Source organism: Vidua chalybeata, chromosome 3 (genome assembly GCF_026979565.1).
Source record: "Vidua chalybeata isolate OUT-0048 chromosome 3, bVidCha1 merged haplotype, whole genome shotgun sequence".
Lineage (NCBI taxonomy): Eukaryota > Metazoa > Chordata > Aves > Passeriformes > Viduidae > Vidua > Vidua chalybeata.
The window spans coordinates 81,127,678-81,155,677 of NC_071532.1; the positions used below are offsets into that span (position 1 = coordinate 81,127,678).

Here is a 28,000-nt window from a genome sequence, read left to right on the forward strand (position 1 = left end):
CTTCTCTTTTCTAATTTTTTAGCTACTTCATTCTAGAAGTGCTTAGACGTGCTAGGAATAAATGTGGAAAGTACTGTATTCCAGCTAAGTTTCCTGTATTCATAAACCAAATACTAACATCACACTGGAAACATGAGTATATATGTTCAGAAAGGGCTGACATAGAACTAAAGACAGAATGCTGAAGGCAGGGCTACTGCAAGTAGAATTACTCATCAGAAGGTTTATGATAGAATCACATCTCTGAATTCTTGTGTAACTGAAATGAGACCCTTCCCCTGTTCATGTAGATGAATTCAAGGTTTACTACTTTTAATACAACTTTATCTCAAAAGGTGGAATCTTTCTTGGACCAGCTGTTGCACACTAGGAAAACAAAAGGTAAGACCTTAGGCAAGGAAGAGGAAAAACATTGTGATAATGTTATTTGTGTCAGCTTAGTGTTCATATTACTACGAATGCCTCGGCTGGCGGTGTTGCTGAAGCTGCAAAACAATGAGCTTGTATATAATAGGCAATAAGTTGCCTCATGGAATTATGTAATAGTGTAAGAGAGCTTGAATGGCAGACAGTTGCCTTATTTGACAATGGGCTGGATAACCATGTGGTGTGCTTCTTACTTAATTTCAGTGCAATTGAACGTGGTCTCTGACCCTGCTTTCGACAGAGGGTTGGACTAGACAACATGCACAGGTCCCTTCCCACTTTAATCATTCTGTGACCTTAAAAGTTCTGTGAGTCTGTGATCTTGAATGTTAACAAGTCATCGGCTGATCACAGCATGGAAGTGTCCGAAGTAGTCCAAGTTCTATGGTGTATATGGTGTTAGCCTACTTCTACTCCAAACTTCATTGATCTGATTGATTCCTCTTGACTTGTATGGAAACTGTGTATACCAGATGCTCTGTTCCTGCTAATAATCAGGAGAAATTAATGGAAAAAATATAGATTTCTAAATTTAACTGCCCTTCTAATATACGTAAAACTGATTGCACTTTTATTGATCGGTACAGTAGAAAAGTTGGCTTTGTTTTCTGTTTCGTAGTAACTAGCTACTAAATATCTGGGTTTTGCTATTCCCTGTAGTATTTGTGCAGAGGACTATTGAATGAAAGTTCAAGAGGTTTAAAGTGTATTGTAACTTTGAGGTGGTAGAGATGTCCCCAAAACAGAGGTAGAAGCAGCTTTGCTGAATACTGTATGTTCCAAAAGCTTGATAGCTTGAAAAACATCATTATAGTAGTTTGGAGTGCTTGAACATTAGTCTTATTTGAAGATAAAATGTAAAGCTGTTCTGAAATTTATTTTAAATGGTTTCTGTGCGTTTCTTCCTACCAATTGAACTGCATGACAGGTTTATTTTCAAAGGTAAATGTCATAGATTATTTTTACTTACAAATAACAATTCTGAATAATAACAGAAATTTCTATACAGCACCGGACATAGATAATGATAATAAAATAGTTACCAGACTTCAGAGTGCCTATGTTTGAAAGAGTGGAATAAGTGTGTTGAGACTACTTAGTTTGTATATCTGTAGCCCCTTATCATCACAATTAGCAATTATTTGCTTACAGCCACATACTCATTTACAAGGAACTGATGACAATGTTTCCTTTGACAGTTCCAAGGCTGTATTTCAGGCTGGCTCTGTAGACCAACCAGCATACCTTTGAAACAAAATGTGATGTAGGGCTACGTTACTTTGATCTGTGTCCTTCTTAAATGTTGTTATAGAAAAGTGATAGTGTGTTACATTTGCATCCCCTAATTACTTAAAAATATAAACAGTCGTGGAGTTAAGATATAAACTAATTTTTATGACAACCACAAATATGGTCAAAACACGGCTTTTCTAGCAGAGCCTACATCGGTGGTACAGAAGTTTTCACCACATATTGGACAGGAGCATTTTTGCCTTTTTCCTCTGAAATCCTACAGATCAGTGTTTCTCTTGTTAGTATCAGAGCTTTTCAGACAAGAGGCATCTTTCAACACTAGCAGGTCAGGTATGATGGAAAAAGACGACAGCTGCAGAAAGATAAAGCTACCCAATAATTCCTGTGCTTTTTAACTGAAAGCTGTAGCAGCAGGCCAGCCAGCCTGAACATAAATTGTGTTACAGAGAAAGTGTCACACAGACACAGAGGGATGAGTATATACATAGTAGAAAAACAACTTGCTGCTATTCTCAGGTTTTGGGAATTTCACCTACAACCTGCCACTGTCCAGAGACCCGATAAGACTTGCAGTGACAGAAAGAGAACAGAAAAAAACCTGTATTGACACAGAAAATACTGAGGGAGTGAAGAAAGACACCAACTGGACTCTTCTACCCATCAGCAACTTTTCTGAATTATTTCACCCTGAGGTGCAATGTTTGAGTTGAACCTGAATTTAGCTCAATTGAGGAAAAAGGGCATCTGCAAATAAGTTTTTGGCTCTACCAGTTCTTTCTCTTGCTGTCTCACTGCTAAAATTTTGCTTTTCCTTCTTAGTGCTCATTAGTTGTAGATAACTATAAATTAAGTATCAACAGGATTGCTTCTCCCCTTTCCATAAATCCAGGGGAAATTACCTCTTCAAGTCTGCTGGACTTCCTCTCTGCCCGTTACCAGGCTCCTACTGCTCTCATGGAATTGTTGTTGCTGTCTCCTAGCTGCAAATTTAAAGAAACTGGAGTGACTGTGGAAATAGGGTGGGAACAGTTTTAGAACTGAGCTTATGCATATGCAGGGAACGACCAGCAAAGGGTGCCTGGGAAGATGATGGAATCTGTGTTTGCAGAGACATTCTGAACTTGACAAAGTCTTCAGCTGCCTGCTGTAGAGGGGAAAGTAAAGTAAACTCTCTGCAACAGAGGGTTTTACTTGACGTCCTCCTGAGATTCCTTTCAACCTGAATTATCCTGCAAGTCTAAAAGTAGGGAGACAAAATGGAAAAGACATATAATCAAATGAGGAAGGTAGCAATAGAACTAATAAAAAATTCTAATTTCCCCATTCCCCCCCCCCCAAGGTTATTTTGGTTTGGAATGAGATGTGGGAATAATCCAAACTTTTTGGATGGCATAGGAATAAATCACTGCACACGTGCATAATTCTCCAGTGGGTGACATTTCATCTGTATTAATGGAGGGCTACCTCTGTTTTCTCCTTCTGGATGGATGGTAAACAGGGAAGCTGCAGGGGGTTGCTTCCATCATCCATTAATGACTAAAGACACCTGGGAAAAATGGAGCACACGTGGGAAAAGTTACAGAGTAATTCTGACCTGTTTTGTTCCTATGTTACTCAGTACCCAGGCAATATACTATGTTAAGGTGGGCCTGAATTTCCAATTAACACAGGCATCCCCTGTTAAAGGCCGTATTTCCAGTCTTTCTGTGTGGAACTATACCACTTTGTACAAACTATTTAAATATACATGAATAGCATGTAAACAAGTGGGTGTGACTCCCTAATTTGGTGGTTTACACACGTAACTGGGAGCAAACCCAGCTGAGTTCCTGCCCTGGTGAATTATTAGTACAAATTATTTAATTAGTACAAATTGCTTAAGCTCAACAAAGCTCTTGAAACCATATCAACAGTAGGATCTAACCTCTCCTGCTCCAGAGATATCGTAGTTTGTTGTCAAAATAATAACGTTGTGGGAGAACAAGAGGTATGAGTTCAAATGCCCCCAGGTAAAGAGGGGAAATGAGGTCTATGACTGTCGTATGATGCCCTATGCACATCCTAACCACAGCTCTTGGTTAAAAGGCAGGTGGCCAACATCTTGGAAAACCTTAGCGTTTCGTTCTGCTTCTTCTGCAGGTACTTGAGAGAGATCGCTTAGTTTCAAGATGTGAACAAGTCAATCACTTTTGTTTTTCTCGTTAAAAGTAAAAAAAGGTAGGTGGCATTTGAGCTTCAGATAAAGAATTGATTACCCCACCTTGTAATGGAGTGCTTCTCTCGGCGGCACTGGTTTGTCTTGCTAGTGATTTAGCAGGCCAATGTAACGAGGAGACCTGATACAACAGCATGCTTGCATCTGGAGCATGAATGGATTTACACGGCAAAACAAACCCCCGCGTTGAAAAAGGCAGAACAGTAGCGATGGAGAAAGACTGCGGTTGATTTCAGTCGAGGAGGGGAAGCCGGAACCTAGCGAGAGGAGAAAACGAAGGTAAATTTAAACAGGCTGAAATAATGCACCTGTACAAGGACCACTGCAGAGATTTACGAGCGGATGCTGTTCGCCGCTCACCGCACGCAACTTGCCCGACGCGCCCAGACCGCCGCCTGGTTCGCCTTCCCGACGGCTGATGGAGAATCCCGGGCCCGTGATTAGCCGCTGCCGCCGGGGCGGGGGGCGCGGCGCCACCGGGGGAGCCAATCGGGAGCCGCGGCCGCCCCGCTCCGCCCGCCCCGTCGGCGAGGCGGGCGCTGGCGGCGGGGGCTGCCGGGGCGCCGGGGGCGGCGGGGCGGCGCGGCGGGCACCGGGCGCGGGCACAGCTGCGGGCACCAGCCACGCCGGTGTCGCCGCCGCTGCCGCCGCCACCGCCGGGCGGATCCCGCGCTTCTGCCGGAGCTTCTTTCGGTCGCTTTACTTTGGCGGCCCGGAGCAGGGACATTATGCCGAAGAGAAAGGTGAGGCGCCCCGGGTGTGCGGCGGGTCCTGCCTCCCCGGGTGGGGTCGGAGGGGCCGAGCGGTGGCCGAAGGTGAAACGTGCGTCAGGGGCCACGGGCGCCCGCTGCTCTCCTGCCGCTCTCCCGCCGCCGCTCCGTGCCGGGGTTCGCGGATGGCTCCCGAGCCCGGGCATTTTGCTGCCTGTTGCAAGCCCCCTCGCACCCCGCCCCGCCGCTCCCCGCCGCCTGTTTACTTTCCCGGTGCCGCGCGGGGCGGTGTCGCCCCGCTCCCCGGGGGGTGAAGTCGCTATCACAACTCCAGCCCCCACCTTCCTCCTCCTCCTCCTCCCTCTCCGCCGCCGGGGAGAAGCGCTGCAGCAGCTGCGGCTTCGCCCCTGGCCCCCGCGGGAGGAGTTTCCTGCTCGCAAACTCCGGCGCCGTGGCGGGGAGGAGGCAGCCCCCACCCGGGGCGGCCGGATCCCGCCGCGCCGGAGCAATGGCTCCGAGTAAAAGGGAGGAGGGGAGAGGCAAGCCATGTTTAAAACAAACTACACCCTTCTCCTCGCCTCCCGCGGCAGACCCGTATGTACCAACTCCGGCGCCCATCCGGGCAGGGCCCCCGGGGGCGGGGGGCGGCGCCTCCCCACGGAGCGCCCGCGGCCCCCGCCGCGCCGGGGGAGCCGTGAGGGGGCCCCGCCGCCGTCCGAGTCCTGCTCTCCGGGCACCTCGCGGCGGGCAGCCTGCTCCTCGGCGGTGAGACCGCCTTCCCCCAGAGAGAGAAACTTGGGCGGCCCTTGAGTGGCCGGGCTCGGTGGCGTGGGGGTTTTTCTGTGCCTCCCGTGCCCGCTGGAAGCGGAGCCGGGGCTGCGCGGCCGCCGGGAGCGCTCCGGCGCTGGCAGAGGGCGGGCTGAGCCCGGCGGGTGGCAGCCGGCCCCCTCCGCCCCTGCAGGGCCCCGGGGGTGGGCGGCCGAGGGAGGCCCTGCTGCTCGAGATCCGCGTCGAGAACTTGCCGCCTGTCTTCCCAGGCGCTAACAGAGTGTAACGGGAGACTTGACACTAATGCATGCAACGACAAAAAAATTATAGCTGCAGTCCTTTAATTTTAACTAGGTCAACCAAGGCAAGGCAATTTGTGTTTTTCCCAAATGTCACCTGTGACCTCCTAATACACTGTTTCTGGGCTGGGACTGAAATCTGTTTTAATAAAGTTACAGGTAGATGATGCCTTCCGGGTAACTTGGTGTTTGCTTGTCCTTTGCTTATTCCTTATGGGAGGTATTAAAATGTGAAATTGTCAAGTATGCTACTGAATTATTTAATTCGTAGTTGAGGGCCTGATTCTGGTTCTGAAAATGGATACAGCTGTGGGGTTGATTGGAATAACTGGGCTTGAAGTCTGTGAATGATGGGCCTTTTTTCCACTTGCTCTTCTGTCCTTGCACCCTCACGTGCTTCTGTGCTTTTAGTGCTCTTGCTTGTCACCAGGAGAAACCAGAAAATTATCTTGTGTCCATAGGACCCCCCAACTTTTGAAACCTTGTGAACTTCCTACCCTGTTTACTTTGCTCTTCTGCATTCTTACAGTACAGATGTTTCAGGCTGTCCTAAGTGATGGCAGAGTTAAAGATACTCCTGTAGGTTTTTGTGGTCTGTTGTGAAATGTTTATTAAGGGAAACTACCTTTCAGTCGTAAGTCCGTAAGAAAATGTCTCATTTCTAGAAGGTTATTTAAAATAAGTAATAAAAAGATTGTATATGGGATGAGAGCAATGGAGATGAGTTTTAACAGCAGAGTAAATTTTATTTTGGTTAGCATTGTGTCGGTAAAGGTTTACATTTAAAGATTATATACAAAGCGTAGGTTTTGGGAAGCACTGGTTCCAGGAACAGTGTGTGATTAATGGCTTTGCTTTTTAAGAAAAGTGTAATTGTAGTATTTTACAATAGTCATTTTTATTCCAAAATAACGTCTGCAGAGAGAGAAGTTGGTGATGCAGCAGTAACTGAATAATTACACCAGCCAATTTTGACACAGAGACAAAACCATCACATACAACTAATAGTCAGTTCTTCTCTTAAAATTTCTAACTTGTAAAAAGACTTCTAACAGGGAAAATTTTGTAAGGAAATAAACATCAAAAGTCAAAATGAGAAATTTTCACTATTACAAGGGTAGGTAAATAAATAATATTGCAGAAAGGCTTAAATCCACCTGTATCTATTTTTGTGTATCTGTAGTTATCTGGCTGGTTCTTTTTGTTTGCTTTTCTTTTCATCTCTAATGTTTCTCATCTCTGTGTAAACTCAAGTCACTTGCTAAGTCCCTGGCCCTATGTTCATTATGACTATTATGAACAAAAAAATGTAAGCTGCTTCCCCTTCTCTAGAGGGCTGTGGCATAGGATATCAGGGTATCGTTACTCATTCCTTGAGGGTCACAGAGAAAAGGAGGAGCATATTCTGTGTTGAGATGGTGCTGAATACTGTGCTAAAGCAAAAAGGAGTTGAACTCTGCACTGCTCCTGTCAGATTTCTGTACCCTTCATCTGTTGTAATAACATGTTGTGGTGTGAACATGGCCTTTCTTAAGAAGAATGGCATGCCAGTGTGGGATAAACCAGAATGCTTGTTGTGGTATTGCTAGAAAGAACACCTTGAAATGGGTTGAGGTGTTTTGCTTTGTGGAATTGGCTCTTGGGTCATATTGACAAACTCCTTGACCTTGAAACAGCCCCAGTAAAAATATCTCAATGTTATCCATAAAAGGATGAAGAGCCATTCTGTACCTAATGACAAGGAGGATTGTGGTATGGTCACATACAAGTGCATAAGCAGACATCAAGGTGAATGACACTTGTCTTGTGAATATGCATCATGTCTGAGGGACATTAATAGGTCAGGTGATGACTTGTCCAGTATTGGATGGGGAGCCTGTCATTTAGTTGGGATTGCACTCCAAAATGACCCAACTTGTTCTCTAGTCTGAATATCTGAATCTGTGCAATACCACCTGCATCTCACTTGTTGTTTTGAAAACACTTGGAGTTGAATCAGATATGAGGAGTAAGTGCAACTTAGTTGCACTTAGTCATCTCTTTTTTACCATTTGCCATCTTTGAATATTGTTACTGCTTCAGAGAAAATTAAAAAAAAAATATATTGTGGTCTAATTAGCCAGTTCAGTTGGTTATTTGCTGGCTCCTTGTAGTCAGGAATGTAGTTTCTGCAGTAAAGTTGATGCTGTGAAGATATACTGGAGACCATCTGGGACAGGTTCCTGTTCTGCTATGCAAATTCATTTTCTTTAAAGTCAAAGGTACTTATATTTACTGCTGAAAAACAAACCCACTGAGTATTTTGCTTGTAATGCTGCTTTTTTAGCAGAAGTCAGAAGGGACCACATTGTTGTCCTATAGTGCATTTAGTTACATGATCACACAATTTTTTTGTGAGACCCTTACTGATTATTTTGCCAACCAGGTATCTAATCAATGTATTTTCTAACCTTTGGGGTTAAATGCATGTTCTTACAGATACTAGCCTAGAGCTGCTAAATTCTCCTTATGCTTTTTTGTCTGAACCTAAACTGAGTTTGCTTTGTGAAATTCTTCTATGTGTTTAAGTTTTTATTTCTGAAGTGTCATGAATATGCAAAGATAATATCAACCGTTTTTATCCACCAATAAGGGAAATAAGGCACAGAAATAAATTGCTTAGTTGTTGGAATGGTCCCTTTATCTTGGATTCTCAGGTTAAGATGTCTATCCTGACGTTTTATTCTCACTAACAAGCACCTCCTGCACTTTTGAGTGGCACATTTGTTGTTACTTTGCCAAATTTGTCTTCTTGCTTTGTGCTGTGTACTTGCAATAGTAACCAGTTCTCTAAATTTTTGTTGGAGCAACTTGTATGTGCTCAGACAAGTAATGAAGCTGTGGTCCTGCAGGTGACAGCTCTTTTTTGCTGTATCTCTGAATGATCTTACTGTTGCTCTTTGGTCTGTGGAATGAAGTCTAGGTTTGTGCAAAGCATAGTAGCAGCTGAGCTTGTGTTCATGGTGCAGCAGTATGAAGTATACTCAAGTTCTGTTCTGCTCCATTTCATATCCCTTTCCATGTCTTGATACTTCAGCTGTGATTCAGTCTGCATCAATGTGATATACTATATGTAACACAGTGGATTTTTTTCAAAGGTTCTCTTCATTTTGAAGCTATTTGACAGGAAAGAAGCTCCAGTGATGTTGTGGGAACCTGCATCTTTCCAAGAAATTGTTCCAACACTTGGGCTGGAAGCTCTTTCTCTGTAGGCAAGCCACACTTTAGTTTATTCTAGAACACAAGGGAGTCTCTGTTAGAAGTGAGACATAGAAATGGGGGAGGTTCTGTATTTCATTTCACAGTCTGTAGGTGATTATAGAATAGAAAGGAAAAGGGAGTCAGTACCAGATCCAGATGTCTTGGCTGCTGCCCTCTTCCCACTCCTATTCTGTCCACTTCTTTCTCCAGATTGTTACTTGGACTCACTCTGCCTTCATGCTGACTACTTTCTTCTTTCTCCCGGTCCATGAGAATTAAAAGCAAAAGTCAAAGCTCTGAAAAAGGTCGTTTCTCTTTCCACATTTTCTGGCAAGTCACTCCTAGACCATTCAGTAACTACTGGAAAAGGGGCTAAGCAGCAGCAGAAGATGCCCTTCTTTGCATCTGTCACTGACATGCCCCTGACTTTGACAAATTTCTGTCTATTGTGACAATAGAGTCCTCAGGTGGACTTCCTCCTTCAGCATGCCTTGCAGGGACAGGTAAAATGATTGCTATGCAGAGATGCACTTTAAATTCAAGCAAGACAAACAGAACAGATGTGCCAGAGCATCTTAAAGATTGCAGGAGCCTTGTAGTAGAAGGGAGATGGATGTTTTGCCACTAACAATTTTAGAAATTGTACTGGATTTGTAACTTTTGCAGAATTTTAAACCTTGAGGTGTTTAAAAGGAACTGAAAACTGCCTAGTTGGCCTACTTCAAGAAGGTCAACAAAGTCAGTTGACCAGACTGACTCAAAGGATCTACATCTTTCGTAGAAAAATTAAGCAGAAAAGATCAAAAACTTTTTATCTGCACATGAAATGCTTGGATACAAAGCAATGTAGCAGCATTCAGTGGCACTGGAGAAAAAACATGCTTGAGCAATGCTGCTATGCCACGTTGCAGTAAATGAAATTTACGGGGCTATTAAACACATGCAGCAAATAATTGTTGAAGTTTTATATTAGAGACTCTTTAACTTAGAGCTTGTATTATGTAAACTTAGCTATTGTTATTTTTGTTGTTGTTATTCAGTTATGGAGATAAAAAGGTTGTTGACCAAGGATTTCATGATCTAAAACATTGCTGATAATTTTATACCAGTCTGTAAAGAAAAAATAAAAAGAAAATTAAAAAAAATTAAAAATTAAGAAAAAAAACCCCCTCATTTATTAGCAATTGATGGTAAGGTATATTAATTTTCTTCTTAGACTACACCAAAATACAATTGGACTTAATGAATGGGCAACCAAAAAATTCCAAGATTTTCACTGAATTGTCAATTAAAAATTACTCTTCATGCTTCTTTGGCATATTAAGCATAGTAGTACAATCTTTGTAAGTCATCAACTCTTTTTAAGTCATCAACTTCAAAACTGACTAGGTGCATGTAATCTTTCTATATATGGTAGTTCAAGACTCAGATATGGGCAATGTTCTTTTGTGTATTGGAGTATCAGTATTGTTAAGTTTAAAAAATAAAAAAAGCCCTATCTGTAAATGGAATGTAGTTATATATGTAAATAGAAGATGCCTATGTGTTATTTAGTTTAAGGTTGCTTCTTCACTTTCTCTGCTGTTTTATACCCAAACAGTAGCTGTCTATAGGAATGGTTTGCTTGACAGGATTGTAACATTCTCTTTTGCCTAGAATGTAAGTAAACCAAATCAAGAGATTTTTCTTGGAAGTTAGCACTTGATATTATCATCATGGCTACCATCTACTTCCCATTCTTTACCTGCACTAAGTTAGCACTGTGTTTTATCCCATGATCCAGTAGCCAAAAAGGTGCTTCAAGATGCTGGAATTGCCTTTCAGGCCATGACAGCTTGTCTGCTGAACAAGTTTGAACATGATTTGGAATTTTTTTTTTTTTTTTAAATTCTGGGTCATTTTACTGATCCAAGTTAGAGATGGTGCACAGTGGCACAATGAATGTGTGGTAACCTACTAGAAAGGAGTAGGCTGGGAATGAGCAGCTGGCTGCATGCAAGAAAGAGGTAAGGTCTTAGACCAGTTTTATTGTCAGCAAAATTGGCAGGCTTCACAGTTTCGACAGCAGTTCAACAGATACTTCAAGCTGGCATATACAGGCCAGAAGCAGAAATTCCAGGTGCCCATTCCTGTCCTTATTCTGATTTAATCTATGGGATATAATATTTGTTTGAGGTAGTTTTTGGGCAGACCTGACTGCTGATCTGGTTTCCCATACTATGTGACACAAAGAGTTAAGCTGGAATTGGCAGGAATGATTAGGTGGGGAAGGGCAGAATTCTTAGCAGCAGCCAGGCATTCATCTTTGATTTGATTGTCCCTAACTCAGAGTTTCTAGAGGAGTATTCTTTAATTCATTAGACTAATCAGAGCAGCTCAGTGCTCAAATTGTATGCTTGCAGCACCAGAGGGAGGAGGCATCAGGCTTGGTTTTTATTTTGTGGGTTTTTACCCTCTTGATATCTTGGGAAGTTACCAGTTTTTGGAGCTACAGCTCCTGTCTTCCAATAGTAAAGAGTGGTAATGGTGAAAGCTGCAAATAAAAATAAAAAATGCTGTGTTCCCTAAGAACGTTGGAATCTGTCTGCAGAAAAGAATTGTGTATGTTCCCATCACTGCCAGCTTTGTTGGGACAGTTGGTATGTGTGCTCATCTCACATAGCTTTCTCCATTGACCTAGTGCTACCTGAGTTAATAGTAGCTTCCATTATTGAAAATGAAGATCTAAGGACATTTTTACCTCTGCAGTGTTTTGCTCCTCTCAAGCAGAGTTGGGAGGTGTCAGTGGTCTGTTTGTAGAAGGAAATCATCTTTTACCTCTGTTGCATCATTTCTTCCTTATCCCACCTGTGCCCACTTGAAGACATTTTAATTTATTCTTCTCTTGAAGCTGCACTTTGGTTACCTGTGAAGCTCTTCATTCTGACTGTTGTAGTAGAGCAATACTGCCTTTAACCACAGCTGTAATTATGACTGGGATGTGAGAGAGGGGTGTATCTAAGGCTTTGTACCAGTTGTGGTTTTGGTACCTGCTATCATCACCTCAGAGGTTTGATGTTCTGTAGTACCAGTTAGCTGAAACAACAACAAAAAAAGGTCATTTTTCTAGATTATTGTGGTTTTTGTCACTGTAATATCCTCTGGTAGAAGAGGAATTAAACATCTCTTTTCAGTCCTTCACGGTATTTTTGTTTGTTCAGAGGTAGCTATTTTAGGGAATCAGTTGTTATTGGAAATAATTATCTAAATGTAATTTCTATTTTTAGATAATTTTTTTTTCAGAAGTACTGTGTGCTGGTTTTACTTTGCAAATCTGATCAGTTCTATTTAAATACAGATTTTGGAACATAATCTTGAAGGTTTTAAAAATTGCCTCTATATGTAGACTTGGATGAGTTCAGCAGCTTCATCTCACTTGCAGAACTGTCATCAGCTTTGAAAGTTAGAGAAGTAATATTAGGGACTGGATTTCATCCATCATCTTTTTTGAATCTGCCTTTTTATTTTATGGTGGCAGTAAAATGGTTAAGCAAATATAGACAAGAATCTACTCACTACCTAGCTGAATTTTCACATCTGGTGTTCAGGGGAAGCTGAACAATTTCAAATGCTCGGTGCTCTCTGCTCCCATGGCTGCTCTGTATTTTTCAAAATGTAGCTGATTACTTCACTGTCTGAAAAGTGAACTGTCTTGTCTAATTTTAAATTACAATGCTATATATTTTTTTAAGTCTGAGCCTCTAAAAACTGCTCTTACTTTTTCATTTTGCCATAGGTAGATGTCATGTTCAAAAACCCACTATAGGGAAAAGAAACTTGGAAGGAAAAATAAAAGCCAAACCAGTTGTGAGATTTTTTAAATGTCCTATCAAATAGGCAACGTATTTTCAAAATGAATTTTGCAAAAATGCAATGTATTTTCAATTATATTTGTCAATCTTTGACCCTCTTTTCAGTGGGAATAGCAAAACCTCAATCTACAATGAAGGAATTTCCTCTTCTGGAAAAGCACTTATTCTGTCTGGTTTTGGTTATCTGGAAACACCGCTGTTCTAACTTGATTTGCTGTCTTGTCTGGAAGAGCATAAAGCTTACAGAAGTCACCTGTCTTAAGAATTAAGGAAGTCAATAAAATGCATTTTCTGCACCTACTGATTTTATTTATGACCAGGCTTTTTGTATTCTTATTTTCTTGCATATTTTTGAAAATGCATTGCATGTCAACAAGTCACTCTGCTTGGCTTGAATCTTTAAGCAAGAGTGGAAACCTTGATCAGGAAGTGTTTCCCCTGATTTTTCCCAATTAACATGTAATTTGCATATTAATACAGGGATATTAATGCTTATCTTTAAATTTAAAGCTTTAAGTACCATTCATCCTTTCAGAGCTTTATGATCTTGACATTCTCCCCCAAAGAATTAGAAAATTAGGTATTCTGCTCTTAATACATAGAAGGATTTAAATTCTAAAAATGACATGTTATAATATTGTAATAATTATTAATAAAAATATTAAAATATTATGTACTTAAAGAATAAATACTTAAGCAGAATGTGGTTTTGTGTAGTTGGTTTTGTTTGTTTTGAGGGTTTTTTTGGTGAAAGACTTATTTACATGTATATACAAGAAAACCCAACCACATTTCTTGGAAGAGAGCAAGACAGATATAATTTTGGATAAGTATTTTAAAAATCCAGCCTGCCACTAAACAGTTTTATGCTGTACTTCCCTTGTGGTTCTGGCAGATTTTTTCTTTTGTTTTTTTTTTTGAGTAGCAGCATGCATAGTTTTTCCTCATCCAGGATCAGACTTTTGGTAGGCAAAAGAAATAAAGCTGTGTCATATGAAGACTACCTGATTTCTTAAAACATTTGTTAGGGGAAATTAATTTTACTTGCAAAGCTAATTCACATTGGCTTGGCAGTGAGCACTGAAAACAGATCAAAGAACTAGTTGTAAACAAAGGTTAATGATAAGATGCTGGAGGAGCTAAATGAGGAAACAATAGTTAGAAGGGTATTGCAGGAGTTGGTTGGTGTTAAATTAGTCAACATGTAGTATTCATTAATCGAAACCAAGAAATAAATAGCATTTTAATTACATTTATGAACTAGCTCAAAATTCAGAGCTGCTCTGAGGATAAATAATTAGAAGATATAGCATGTATGGGGAAATCCTTCATGGCATTAAATTTAGTTTAATACATAGTTAAAAGCAAATGAGGGGTAGAAAAATTTTAGGGAAAGAATGCAATAAACCCTGAAAAATACTTAAGACTTGATACATCTGCTCCTCTTGCAATGTGCCTTTTTTTTTTTTTTTTTTTAAGCTTTTACCTTATTTTGGTTGGTGAAAAAAAATTGTAGGAGGAACGACCAAAAGCATTACATCATGGAAATTGCAGCTGCAAGAGTGAGCCAGGAAATCTATGGGCAAATCCCCTTGCAGGCAGTGTATCAAGATGTGGCTGAACCAAACAGCTTGCAAAGAAGGGAGGAAATGCTATTCAGAATGCTCATGTGCTAGGACAGTTAAGGCTTTCTGCCTTTCTAATTTCTAACTTCTTAATGTAGGTAGTTAGAATGAAATTTGCATCTGCTTTTTTGTTTGTTTTGTTTTCATGGGAGTATGGAAGGACTAATTTCTCTCCCATCAGAGCCAAGGTGTTGAGTTTCGGCTTGTAATAAAATCCTTCAGAGAATGAACCATCTATTTAATTTTATACCAACCTTCTATTGACTGTTACTTCTTAATTACTTGTATTCTCATTTTTCAGGCTTTTTAATGTACTTCTTTATAATAAATCCATTCATAATAGTGCAAACAAAATATTCATCCAGAAGGTGGACATTGCAATTTCAAGTGCATGTCTTTGGCTCATACAAAAGACATCAGTGGCTTCACTGCTTTGGGTTACTGTACTCTTTGGGTTATATACTGCTTATATTTCAGGGTTTTGGTGTAAAAAAATGAAGGTTTATGTTTCTTTTGTGGTGCATCTGTACCAAGTAGCCTTGCCTTAAGAACAGTAAAAAGAGGAAATTGACCTGTATTTTCTATTAAATGTTTACTTAAAGCAGTTGTCTAGTTTTCTCTTTTCAACCTCACAGTTCTGTAATGATGTTGGCATTGCAGATACTGCAGTATTGCTTTGGTGTGTGGAAACACTGGTTTTTATTATGTATACTTCATATCTGCTGAAAGAGCTGTGTATACAAATAAGCTCAATATTAATGTTCCTTCGGGGTTTTTTAGCATTCTCTACCATCTATTAATATTCCTTTGTTTTTTCCAATCCACTCAAAATAATTTTATAGATTGCTCTTAAAAATAGCTGGCATAAAAGCAAGTGGATAAAAAAAGGCAACTGCTGATAGACAGTCTTATAGTTTGAAAGTTATGCAGCTGTGACAGATCTTGCAGAGCTTAGCTACAGCTTAAGTTGCAGTCTTATTGCCAATATTTAGTGCTAATTGAGATGTGGCACAATGTGAACCTAAAACTTGCTAGTAGTTCAAATGTCAAAAGCATATTTAGAGATAGCCAGTCATCTTCTTTCCTTGTGGGTACTTCCACATGGGAAAAAAAAAATCACTGTTGTCTGTGTCCTTATTTGCCTTTTTATATTTTATCTCTTGTAGGCATCTATACAGTATCATACACAGCAGGCCTATAGGGACTACTTTATAAATATAATACAGACATATGATGGGGTACAGCTGAAGAATTACTGAGGCTGGAGTCCTTGTCTGGCTGCCCTTGTCAAGTGGTTCAGTGCTTCTATTGGTCTTGGATTTTGCAGCACAAAACTTGCAGTGTGGGTGTTCCTGCTCCTGACTGGTTTACGATGTACGGCCCAGTATCCAGGGTGCATTTTCATGTGGCTGGGGTGTCATGTGAAGTATGGTGAGCCATCGCATTAGGTCATGAGGAAAAATGTGCCAAGGGGAGGGGTTGCTTATCACATTTTGTTGCTTTGAAACCAGAGGTTTTTCAGTAGTTTGTCACTAGGACAAAAAATGGGGAAGGGTTCCTGTGGAAGAGTTAAGGGCAAAGGCTTTAAGGTTTTGGTGGTATCTACATAAAAGTCCTGTGACTCCAGATAGGAGGGCAGACAGTCTCTGCTTGTGGCATGCCAAGTTCTTTGGGAGCTATGCTTGGTGCAAATCTATTTGTGTATAAATCTCTATTTTCCCTGGGGAGAGGAGAAAGTATTACAAAAACTGGTATGAAGAACCACATCAGCTGGGACTCATCAGAACTCACAGAGGGGAAATTAGGTTTCTGTTCCTCTTTTAACAAATACATTGTAGCCATATCTGACATGTATATTTTTTTGGTATGTCTATCAGTTGCAATACATAGACAGAGTAGATGGAGTCCCAGGCTGCCTGGCATCTGCCCCATGCCACTGCATTCTTGTCTGTTGTACTGGCTCAATTGTTTGTGCAGCTGTGCAGTAAAATGATGCTGCTGGAGCGGGGAAGACTATATATTTATAGTTTGTCTATATATTATAATATTTATGCATTTGTTTAAGCAGCAGGCTATTTTTCAGCTGGATCAATTTCTTTACTCATGACATGGCCTCCCACGCAGCTCTGCCAGCGTAGTGGGGAGCCAAGGCTGGGAGAATGAGCCCAGCTGCCGAAGGCCTGGACTTGCAGTGATTGCAGAGAGGAGGGAGTGGGTCGGAAATGGAAATGAGAGCATGTCAGAACCCCTCGCTGCTTCTTCACACCTCTGAAATTACTAATATTCTTCGTGTCCCTCCATGGAGAAAAGTTATGTGGCCTTCGGAATTGCTGTTGCATTTTCTAACTTGAGAGGGAATGCTGGGCTAATTAATTGTCTAACTTAATTGAAGTATGTTATGTAATATATCACAGTAGTTAGTATACAGAGGTTGTTCTTGCATTAAGAGTATTGTAATATGATTTTTTCCCCCTGTGGTTAGCCTCATGAGCAGTTCATTTAATCTGTTGTCTAGGAGTAGTATTGGCATCTAAAATCAGACTGCTCTGTCTACCAGAAATGTGGGAGACTTCTCTTTTGTAAGTGTTAAAGAGAATGGGGTGAATTACTGTGTGTTAACTGTGTAGTATTGCAGGTGGAGAGTTAGCTCTTGTGCAAATTCTGCAAGGCTATTGGCATGTGGCAGTGCTATCTTGGAATAATTTAGCCCTCTCTCAAAGCTCTATGATTCCTAAAAGTGAAGCAGGGTAAAATAACCTGATTGTGGAGTGTCAGTCAAGTTCCTTTAGCTTATGAAGAGTTTTTTAACTTGGCTTCCAAAGGAAATGGCTCATGCCATCTTTCTTGTCCCTACCCCTGTAAATCTAAAGTCTCTTGACCACTGCTAGGAAAAGATGGTGGAATCTCAGAGAACTTCCATGGAAGTAGGTCCTGCCCAGGACAGGAAGGATGCTATTTGAGTTCCCTCTCGGGGAAAGGGTGCAGCAGGAGTTTGTTAGAATTGAGAAAATTCGTATGGGAGAAACATCTTATGAACTCATGGACAACAGAAAAGCTATACCCAGAGCATATCCTGTATTGTGAGTCGAAGAGGAAAGTTGTAGGACACACGACTTTGTTACTGACAGGAATAATGGAATAGCGTGTTTTTGTTTTCTTTCTGACTTCTGATGCTCCCAGCATCACAACATCAAGCTGTAGTAACTCCTTGGTAATCAAACTGAAAGACTTTTAGGAGTGCAAACCTGAAATGATCCTGCAGGTGACTGGTGAGGCTGCAGTTGCATAGGGAACAGTCAGGCTCCATTTTGGATGCCTGCCTGTTGCTATTCTGAGTTGCTCTACGCTGTGCGATGCTGCTTAACTTCCTGCTGTTTTCAAGCTACTTACATGATCAGTCCTCAGCTTTTTTTTTAAAGCAGCTGCTCTTGTGGCATGCTTCCTTTCTGTCGGGAGAGTGCACAGCAACAAAGCCACGTTTTATTCCCTGGTGGGGGGATGTCTTTCTCTAAGTATGTCAGAGCCCAATGCCAGGAGAAGGCACTGGTCAACTGCTGCAAACGAGCCGGTCATTTTCTCTGCTCCAAAGCACAGCTGTCTAACTCCGAGACATCTTGTGTCAGAATCTGTGAGGAAGTTTGAATTAAGATTCAAATGGAAAGAAAAGGGAAAAGATAACTAGCCTGCTTCCTTACTGATTGTAAAACGAAACAACAACTAAATTGCCTTCTCGGCTGCCTGTAAAATGCCTTTTTGAAATATACATTCTTGTAGTTCTCTAACTGCTGCTGCTCACTCTTTATCCGGGAATTGCTTGCTCCTACCTAGAAACACAAATGTTTGCAAAATGTGAAGTTACACATCTTGAGTTGTAAACAAAAGAGAAGCTTGATTTTTACCTACCCTCCCTTCTTTAATTTAACCCACCTTTTTCTAGTACCTATACAAGATTAGTTTTACAACATTCAAGTTGATACTTTGTTCTTGAGAAGATGTATGTTTGTCCCAAGCTTTCCTGTCAATATCTCAGTGTTTTACTGATTTATGCTCTTCTGATGGAGGAGGTGAGATATGATGTAAGGATACTTTTAAAACTTCCAGCTGGGTGAGGCTGAGAGTAAAAAGGAGTAAAGGAGGTAAAGAAATCATTCATTTCAGTAATGCTGTGTTTTTTTTGGTTCATCTCACTGCATCACATAACAGGTTAAATTCATGTTTGGGAAAAAATGTGTTAAATTTCTTGGGGATTTCAAAAGCCAGCATAGAGCAAACCTCAGATTTCCAGTTCCTACTGTTGTGCTATCAACAGCTGATGAGATGGAGCTTCCACTGGAGCCTGTGGATGCTTTAGTTAATGGGCTACAGGGACTCTGAGGGGTGGTGAGTGGGATGATGTATATGTACCTGGTGCTCAGTCCTCAGCTGGTTTTGGTAAAGAGGCTGGTTTGAGTACAATGCTGCTTGTACATACAAAAATGGATTTGTCAGGCTGCTTTAAGTTGTTGCAAATGAAAGAGCAGTTAGTCTTCACCATAATCTTTGTTTTGTTGTTGTCTGCATGCTTTTAAGTCTGTAATAAAAACACTGATTTAATATTTTGTTTCAGTCTCCAGAGGGTGCTGAAGGCAAGGATGCAGCAAAAGTAACTAAACAAGAGGCAAGTATATATATATATTTAATTTGTTTTGGCATGTAATTATTTAATAGGAGATTTGTAGTCATGTATATACAGAAAATTATGTATTTCTCTGGCACTTCTGGTGAGCTGTTTTCAGTGGGAATAAAGACAATAAACCACATTTGTACCATATCTGGCTTGATTTCATCTTGGTGTACTGAGGATTTATACAACTTATTAGTACAACAAATAAATTTGGGAAAGTTTTTGGGCTTTCATAGACAAACTGTGGTGGATCTTGTGGTAACAGTGTTGTATGTTACTGCCTGGAAGTGTTGCTCTGTCTCTCGTGGGTTATTGCACACAGAAGAGGGTTAATGCACACACCTCAGTCAGTCTACTTCAAAACTATTCTTAGCTTAAGTGACTGATGGGAGGGTGTCTTGAATTAAGATACTAGACTCTAAACTGGAGCAGCTGACACATTTGTGTGTTTTCTTTGACTGGATTTGTTTAAAGGACACAGTACATTCTGTTAGAGAAGTGGTATCTACAATAACATTTGCTTGTTTGTTTTTCACAGCCCTTAGTGTGAATTTTAAAAACAGGTAGAAAATTATGAGAATTTGTTTTCTTAGGTTGCCTTCTTTTGTGGCAGACAGACTTAAACCAGGACCTTGAGAAGAATGGGGGAATATTTAATGGTTCTCTTTGTAAATCTTGGAGCATATTTGATCAGGAAAATAGCAAGTAAACAAATGGCATGCGCTATAGTTTACTTGCATGTAAAGAGCACTTTTTCATAAGTTTCCCCAAGCAGTATCTTAAAGAAACTAGCTAGCATTGAAGATCTTTCTAAGAGTTTCTGACATATAAACTTATGAGAAGAGAATGGAGGAGTGAAAGTTAACTTTCATAAAGGAGGAGATTCTCAGTGGAGTATTAGGGTTTTTTTTTTTTGGGCTTTTGCTGAATATATTTGTTAATGATCTCTAGGAGAAAAGGTACTAAAGAATTTACAAAGTTTGCTGAAGTTTACAAAAATTGTCAGAGTAATGGAGAGGCTGAGAAGGCTGTAATGTAACTGACAAATAACCAAGCGATAAAATATCAAAAGAAATTCAGTATGGAGAAATGCAATTGGATACACGGGGAGGGGAAGACCCAGTGGTGGTCACAAAGCTGTTCATCAGGGGAGAGATTGTAAAATTGCAGTGAATAGTTACTAGAAAATGTCAGTAGTTCTAAACAGAAAGTAACTAGAACATAGGAAAAAATACCAGAGGACAGAGTAAGTGTCAGTGTACCAAAAGATTAATTTTTGTGCTCTCAGATAAACGAGTACTAAATGAAGCTCTCCTGATAGAGGCCATGATAGAATCAAAAGGATACCAAGTACAGCAGGACGAATAGAGGATGTACAGCAGCTTTAAAAAAGGGTAAACAACCCAAACTAAAAAAACCAAATAACACAGTTTTTCTAGGATTCTTCATCTTTTATATAATGGAGTTGTTATAAAATAATTAGTAACACAAAAAAAGGCAGTTAGGGAATTGCTCTTCATGAAAGCTGTAAACAAGAAGAATCTAATGGAAATAAGAGGCAAGAAGTTAAAAGAAGAGACAGCAGAGGGGGAACATTTTGCTTTTTGTTTTCCACACAGTGCATAATCTCATTATGGAACTCATTGACATGGGATATTATGGAAACTGAAATTGTAAATTAGTACTATGTTATTAAACAGATTTATCTAGAAAATAACCCTTGGGGACTATTCAAACACATGATGTGTTTTTGATATCCAGGTTGGAAAGTTGGCAACTTCAGATTGCCAGAAGCTGGTGCAGTGGGAGAGTGCACAGAGTTGTTCTGTCTGCTCCTTTTCATAGACTCTTTCCATAGATGTTTGCTAGTGGGCCAGTGTCAGACAGACTCTTGGGTGAGCTGCTAATTTCTTGGTTAGTACAGCTGTTTGGAGGGGACAAAGGTTACCAAAGCACATGAAAATGTGACCTTTGCTGACTTGGCTCTAGTTCCCTCCTTATAACCAAATAACACAAAAATGAGAAATAACATTTTTTAGCTGTCAGTCATTTTTGAAGACCTTACAGTTTATGCTGTCTTTCTTATGACAAACAAGTTATGGAACAGGAGGTAGGGGAGAGAATAATAACTTATCTAAATCAACATACTGTCCTTTAAAAAGTAGATGCTAGCAAAACATTTCAGTTCCTAAATGTTAAAGAGATAGAAATAATTGGTTAAGAAAGCAGATTTGTAAAAGATGATACCTTGAGTTAGGGGTTCTTTGATTACCTGACCAACTGAAATGTTTTGTTTATCCTGTTGTAAAATAGTGGTAGGCTGCTTCTTAAATGGTTGATATGCTAAATTGCCAAGAAAAGAGAGATTTACCATTTTGCTGTTAATGATGCATAAGTATTTCATAGCTGAAAATACCTTTAGGTATTTTTTTTTTTACTTCTGTTCTGCTGGATGCAGATTTGAACTATTCTCTACTGCTTTCCACTAAGAATTCTTGAATGGCTCCAATGAACACAAATTACAGCATTCTTCAGATATTAACAAGAGTTTTTTCCTGTTGCAGGATGTGCCGAGCCATGTTTTTTCAGCTCAACTTAAATGCTTAATATGTAATTAGAAGTATTCTTCATTCTCTTTTTAAGCTGAGTTATGTTGGATATGGATATATGAGTTATGTTGGATATTTGTTGCAGTTTAGTTGTCCCTTTATTTTGGCCACAGGTGTAATTCTAGTTTTATGAGTAGATTTCAGCTCAGTTTTTTAACCATGCTGTGTAACTGGGTGAATCTGTTTTAATTAATAAAAAAATATTGTGAATGAGCTAACAAGTATTTTTAAGAGTTTCAGTAATAAATTTATGACAAAAAGCAGGATGAAATAAAATCTAATAGGGAAAGTATGTTGAAGTGATAAAGAAAGCTGGAGAGAAGCAGAATCTCTGGCTCAAGTCTTTCCTTTTGAGATTTGTGTTTAAATAGAAGAAATAATTTCTCTCATCTTGCAGCTGTCTTTGTGCACCTGGACTCTCAGAGCAAGTGTGTGGAGGATTGAGGAAGTGGAAGGACTTAGTTTCATGTTTTGAAATTTTAGCACTCTGATATCCTCTAGAGAAGGATGTTAACTTTATTCAGCTGTTAATCAGATGGGATTTGTGCCCACTATTACAAGTAACATCTGCTAGATTCTAAAAACGTCATGCTAAGTGTGTATGAAAAAGGTTCAGTCCTTTGCACAGGTAGTCAAGCTTACTGGATTTGTGAACCTTTCACAGACCACGAAGGGACTCAGAAGTAGTTGTAAAAGGGGTGTGTGTGTGTGAGGAATTTAACTGTGTGGAGATTTTGATGCCTTAGAATTGTAGCTTTTATGTTTTTCATATATTTGTAATCCTGCAATTCTTCAGTGTATAACTCTAAACTCCATATAGGGTGTTAGCTACTACTTTCCCATTTTGGTCAGACAAAACAATTCCTCTCTAGGCCTGGAAATCAAGGACACCTTACTGTCTCAGTCCTGGAGAAATGTAAACAGAAGTGAGTTGGGAAGGAGCAAACTTGGAGTAAATGACTACCTGAAGCTGTAATTGGAAGATTAACCCCCAGTATGCAAATGGACCAGACCTATAAAAGAAAGAAAACCCCTGACCTGTCATCCATTTTAGGTGTAGCCCCTGGGGGGGCTTTGTCTGCTCAAACTGTACCTGAAAGCCTTCAATAAATATAACAGCTTTTTATCCCCTTAATTTTGTCTGACTTCTGTTTTTAGGTAGTCCCGAGAAGGCATCAGTTTAGATGGTATAATTCCTGAACAACTTTCATTTCTACCTTTCACATCACTCTGTCCCTTTAAAATTTTGTGTGTCCCAAGGTGAGGAAGATGTGAATTGTCTTTGGCAATAGACACATATTTTGATAGATGCATATTTTATGCTGTCGCATGAAATGACTACGTTGCTTTGGATACTTTTCCCTGTAAGACTGTAAAAATGTTCTTTTTTTTTTCCCTGTAGCCCACAAGACGATCAGCAAGACTGTCAGCTGTAAGTATGTATAGTACCTCCTGGTATATTCTTTTCTAAGCACATATGGTTTCTCAGACCAAACAAGTTTTTTACATTTTGCTTGATTCAATTTTTATTCTTAGCGAGGGGTATTTAAGAACTCTAGCAATGAAGCTATCTTTGTTTTCTTGGTTTCAGGTTTTCAGGTTGTTCTGACAAAAGATGTATTTCCCCACTTCAGTGCAAAACTGTCTGTTAGGTGCAGTATTGACTTTATTTCATTTTGCAGGCTGATGTTAGTTGTGGAAATGCAGCTGCTTCTTTGGAAAGGAGAAGGAGCTGTGTTTCAAGGACTTCATTTGATGCCACTGCTAGTACTTGGTTTTAGTTCCTCATCTCTGTTAGAATATAGCTGATGGGTTTTTTTTTAATAGTCACTACTAATCTCCGTGTTTTACTCCTAGAGTGACCCTCAAATTAATTTCACTTCTAGATGAGTGAACTAATGCAAACAGGTGTGTACAGAGAGCAGGTGCATTTGTGCAGTAAGGTTTTTCAGACTTTTTCTAGATGCATACTATTGAGCAGGAAGTAAGGGAAGGTGTAGGGTGGGGGGGAAGCAGGGTGTGGAGGAGGCTGGCTTCTGGTGGTGTGTCTAACATGTTGTGCAACTAAAAATGTTTTATAGAAACCTGCTCCACCAAAACCTGAACCCAAACCAAGGAAAACAACAAAGGTAAATACTTTCTTTTTAGTTTTTTTATTTTTTTTTTTTTTTTTTTTTTTTTTTTTTTTTTTTTGAGGCATGGGCTTCCCTGCCCTCTCTGCAGCTCCCTGCCCCCCTCCCTGGAAAAAAAAAAAACCAGCAAATTAGATCATTCTTTTCTTTCTGTTCCACCCCTTCCTGGCCTCATTACTGGCCCAAAGAAAATGTCTTGCCTGTTTGATATGCAGACCATGTTAGTCTGTAGTGAATTGCTAGTTTAAGAAGAATTTTTACCTTTACTACACCTTTCCTGAAAAGTACAGGCTTGGTTAAGTAAACTCTTCCTGAGACCTAGCAATTTCTACAAAAGCATTTGAGATTACTTTGTATCATTCTGTTTCCTTGTCTAGAGGTGCAGTACTTCATTTTGTACTGAGAAACTCTTATCTGTTCTTGAAGCCTGGCTGCTGCTGAGAATGCACAATTATAATTAAAGGTGAAATTAAATATATTTAAATTGAATGGTTTGGGTTTTCTGGGCCAGTAACAGTCAAATTAAAATCTTATTAGTGTTTGAAATACCTTTTCAGGATTTTTGCATATAAATCATGTACTTCAGAAACCATAGATTTATTTGTGCCTAAGGGGAATGTTGAATAAGAGCAATTGCTTTATTAGGAAAAAAAACCCCGTGCTGGACACTGAGTCTAGCACTCCTCACACTTCCATTTTTCAAGTCCTTTTATTGTCATCTCATTTGGGCAAGTGCCAGGATACAAAGTCCACACGTGAAAGTAAAACTGACTTTAAACACGGTGTGATTTATCATATAAAATTACCAGTAGTCTTGCTGAGTCCATCCTGCTCCCCTCTTAAAAAGAGCATTAATAAAGAAGGGAATGTGATAGCCTTCTGTAGCTTCACATACCTGTGAGATGAGCTTGGTGTCACGGACCCAGTCTAAGTTGTGTGAGAGACATTTGAAGCTTATTTTGGGTGAGTCAAATCCTTTATGATATTACTATAAGTAACTTTTTGATACAGTAATCTTTTTTTTCCAAACCCTAATTGGATCAGATCACATTTTAAGGAGTATATTAATCTTGGTCTCCTCAACAGAAAACAGCAAGTGTGTACTCTGAACTTGCTATTAAACGATGAAAGATGGTACAGATTTGAGATAATTTTTATTGTTAAAAGCTTACATGTTATGAATTTGTAAGTCAACTCATAGTTTGTTCTTTCATAGGTGAAGAGTTATAACTATGTTCATACTAACTGTAAGCTTCCAAATTAAGCTGCTATGTAATATTGAAGCTGAGGGGTGGAAGGAGTTATTCAGGCTGCTCTGGAACTGGGATTACTGGTGCTCTCTCCTCACTGTCCCACTCCTGTATGGGGATCAGTGTGGAAGGGTAATAAATGAAGAAAGGCAGATATTAATATCCCTGTTCACAGCTACTATTGCCATTTGCATGGAGAATTTGGAGCAAATGATTGCATGAAATATATCCAGTGTTTATCTGAACTACTTTAAAAACTAAAGTAAAATAGTAAATTCAATACCATTTAAATTTTATCCCATTGCGCTTTAAATATTTAACCTACGTCTCTGCTAACTTTTAGATCACAAACATAAATAAGTACATAGATAAAGGATTTATAAAAAAATAGTAGACTTCAACATAGAAATTAAGAGCAAGTCTCAAAATTAAATTGTGGCTGTTAGAATAGTTCCTTTTGATAAATCCTTTGCTTTGTGTTGCTGCAGATGGACTTTTATCAGTTTGCCTCCCTAGTGTGTTGGCTAGTTCTTTCATTGACATGGAATGATCATCACAGATGTTATCAAAGTAACAGAAGGCCAGCCAATAAAAACCCTTAATTTTTAAAATCTAATTTAATATTTTATATTAATTGAAAGTGTAGTGCTGTAGCTACAGTGTGGTGTTTGTGTTTGGCTGAATAAGCTTTCAATATACTGTAATTGTGTTTGTTCATACAGATATCCTGTATATACCTCATAGGACAGCTCTACCAAAGTAGTCTGGCAGGGTTTTGTATCCCTGAAAAAATCAGCAGAAAAACTAAAGTAGACACCACCATTTTCTAGAAATGTTGAGTCTGTGTGTAACTTACATGGGTTTACAGTTTCCAGGTAGCCTTTAGATGGTGTTCTGTTTCAGTCCAGCACATGGAGCTTGCCAAGACTTGCTGTTTTGTTCATGTGAAAGTTGTTTTGATAAAGATGCAGGGTTCTGGCTACTCATACAACGTCTATGGCCATGTTTTTAATCTTCTGTCAGAAGGAACCTGGAACAAAGGCCAGCAAAGGTGCTAAAGGGAAGAAGGATGAAAAGCAAGAAGCTGCAAAGGAAGGTACTACACCATCTGAAAATGGTGAAAATAAAGCTGAAGAGGTACTTTGCACACATACCTCCTGCTGATTGAATCAGTGTTTCTTAATTATTCAGCCTTTCAGACATTGTTAGCATGTTCATAATGTTTCTTTTTATTGCCCATAATGTTATTGCAGATTCGCATCTCGCTCAACTGTTAGTGTTTCAACATCCAGAGGTGCCCCACCCAGCACACTGTCAGTAAAAGGGCAGATTGAAAGAGTGAAAGTTAAGGGTGCGCTAGAGCATTCAGCATGTGTGCAGTGGATAGGAACAGGTGGTAGTGTGGTGCTTTTCAGTGTGAACCATGGAAGCTGACAGGTAAGGCTTGTATTGCTTTTGAAAAGCTGGGACCTGTGAGTTGAGAAAAGTGTGTGACTGGAACTGTTCCGGTTGTATAGATGTCCTATGGACACAGGTTTGGAGCTGCTGCAAGTAAGAAATCTAAGGAGTAAGGATAGCTTGGGTATTTAGGTACCTAATAGCATTTCACTATAGTAATTGAATTTCTTTTTTTTTTTTCTCCACAGGCTCAGAAAACTGAATCTGTAGGTGACAAGAATGAATGAAATACCATGAAAATTTTGGGTTGATTTTATGTACCTCTTGGACAACTTTTAAAAGATATTTTTATCAAGTATTTTGTAAATGCTAATTTTTTTAGGACTACGATAGTTGACATATTAAACTGTATATGAACATTTCCCTTCTCATAACAGTGCTTTTAGAAATTCGCATTGTTGCCAAGTAATATAAATATCAACTTAATATTGCAAGGTATGTGTAAAATTGGATCAGCATTCCATACACTTGCTTTAAGAAATTATGTCTTGTGCATATGGTGATGTTTTTACTGTGTGTATTTGAATTTTTCATGCAGTTTTTCTAGAGCAATAATCAGTGGTGCTTTTGTACTTAGGTTTTATGTGATTTTAATGAAACATGGATAGATGTGGCCACCTGCTGACTATTTTGGGTTCTTTTAATGGATTGAAATAAAAGGTCTCCTTGCCTGCAAAACTAAAGACTCCTAATGTTTTCTCTAAATCCGAGGAATGCCATACTCACATCTTTGACTTTACAAGGCAGACTACATGATTTAGTATGAGTTGTTTTGCATGCGGTGCGTTTGCTTTTTTTTGGCTGATATCTGATTAAAAACTACCCACACAGGAGCAGCAAATTGGGATTTTCAGTGGCCTACAATTTAGGGGATTTACAGATAAATTCTTCATAGATGCATTCATCAGATACACTGTCACAGGGTGAGTAGAGTTGCCACACTCTGACAGAATATTGTGTCTTCAATGAGCTATCAGTACAGAACAAATTGCTTGATTGATAGAGACGTACATTAATTTAAAAGTAGCTTTGTTTCTCCCCACTCTCTTTTCATTAATGTGCACTGTAGTCTGTGGAAACCTTTCTTTCTATCTGTAGCCTCAAATTTAATATAAATAGTAATTACTGTTCTTCAGCTGAGGACAGTTGTTAATACATTGAAATTGCTGTTAAACAGTGCTATATATTTGGTACCTGGTGGAAGTGGAACAATGAAAGTTGATTTTGAGGTGATTGTGATGATGTGGTAGATTAGCCAATGATTTTTCAGTGTCCATGTTCCAACTCTGCAGCTCACTCTAAGTACCTTTTATGATTTTTCTCCTTCTCTTTTCTCTAGGGGTCCTGGTGTTTCTATTGTTACTTCTGGGATGGGAGGGGTGAAAGAAAAGATGTTCCCTGTTCTTCAGTAACATTGATTTGTATTGCTCAAGTGGTAGCCATTATGTCTGAGGATACCTTTTGCTTGTTTGAGTCAATAAATAAATGACTGTTGCCTGA

The 28,000-nt window shown here is 39.6% G+C and overlaps 1 protein-coding gene and 1 long non-coding RNA gene across 10 annotated transcripts; one reads left to right on the forward strand and one right to left on the reverse strand.

The window, feature by feature from the left end:
- Positions 1-1,800: 1,800 nt before the first annotated feature.
- On the reverse strand, positions 1,801-5,717 carry LOC128785960 (uncharacterized). Its single transcript, XR_008430122.1, has 4 exons — positions 5,208-5,717; positions 3,941-4,152; positions 3,145-3,226; positions 1,801-2,917 (listed from the first exon to the last, which is right to left on the reverse strand). It is a non-coding gene; the product is annotated as an uncharacterized LOC128785960 (long non-coding RNA).
- HMGN3 (high mobility group nucleosomal binding domain 3) lies at positions 4,466-28,000 on the forward strand. Of its 9 annotated transcripts, XR_008430121.1 has the most exons (7): positions 5,054-5,199; positions 18,995-19,045; positions 23,063-23,092; positions 23,742-23,789; positions 26,066-26,179; positions 26,689-27,423; positions 27,840-28,000. XR_008430121.1 is itself a non-coding variant. In XM_053938864.1 (6 exons), exons 1-6 carry the CDS (start codon positions 4,624-4,626, stop codon positions 26,725-26,727), a joined length of 297 nt encoding a protein of 98 aa, XP_053794839.1. In that variant the 5' UTR covers positions 4,466-4,623; the 3' UTR covers positions 26,728-28,000. The 9 variants fall into 9 exon arrangements, 8 of the variants coding, with proteins under 8 accessions (XP_053794839.1, XP_053794844.1, XP_053794843.1 ...); XM_053938864.1 differs by lacking the exon at positions 5,054-5,199 and adding an exon at positions 4,466-4,638 and having other exon boundaries at positions 26,689-28,000; XM_053938869.1 differs by lacking the exons at positions 26,689-27,423; positions 27,840-28,000 and adding an exon at positions 24,170-24,255 and having other exon boundaries at positions 4,995-5,199; positions 26,069-26,142.

Bases quoted from the DNA above. Each gene is read 5' to 3' on its own strand.
- HMGN3 (XM_053938861.1), top strand. From the start codon at position 5,152: ATGTTTAAAACAAACTACACCCTTCTCCTCGCCTCCCGCGGCAGACCC. The intron at 5,200-18,994 runs GTATGTACCAAC...ATTTTGTTTCAG, and splicing joins TCGCCTCCCGCGGCAGACCC to TCTCCAGAGGGTGCTGAAGG. The intron at 26,180-26,688 runs GTACTTTGCACA...TTTTCTCCACAG, and splicing joins GTGAAAATAAAGCTGAAGAG to GCTCAGAAAACTGAATCTGT.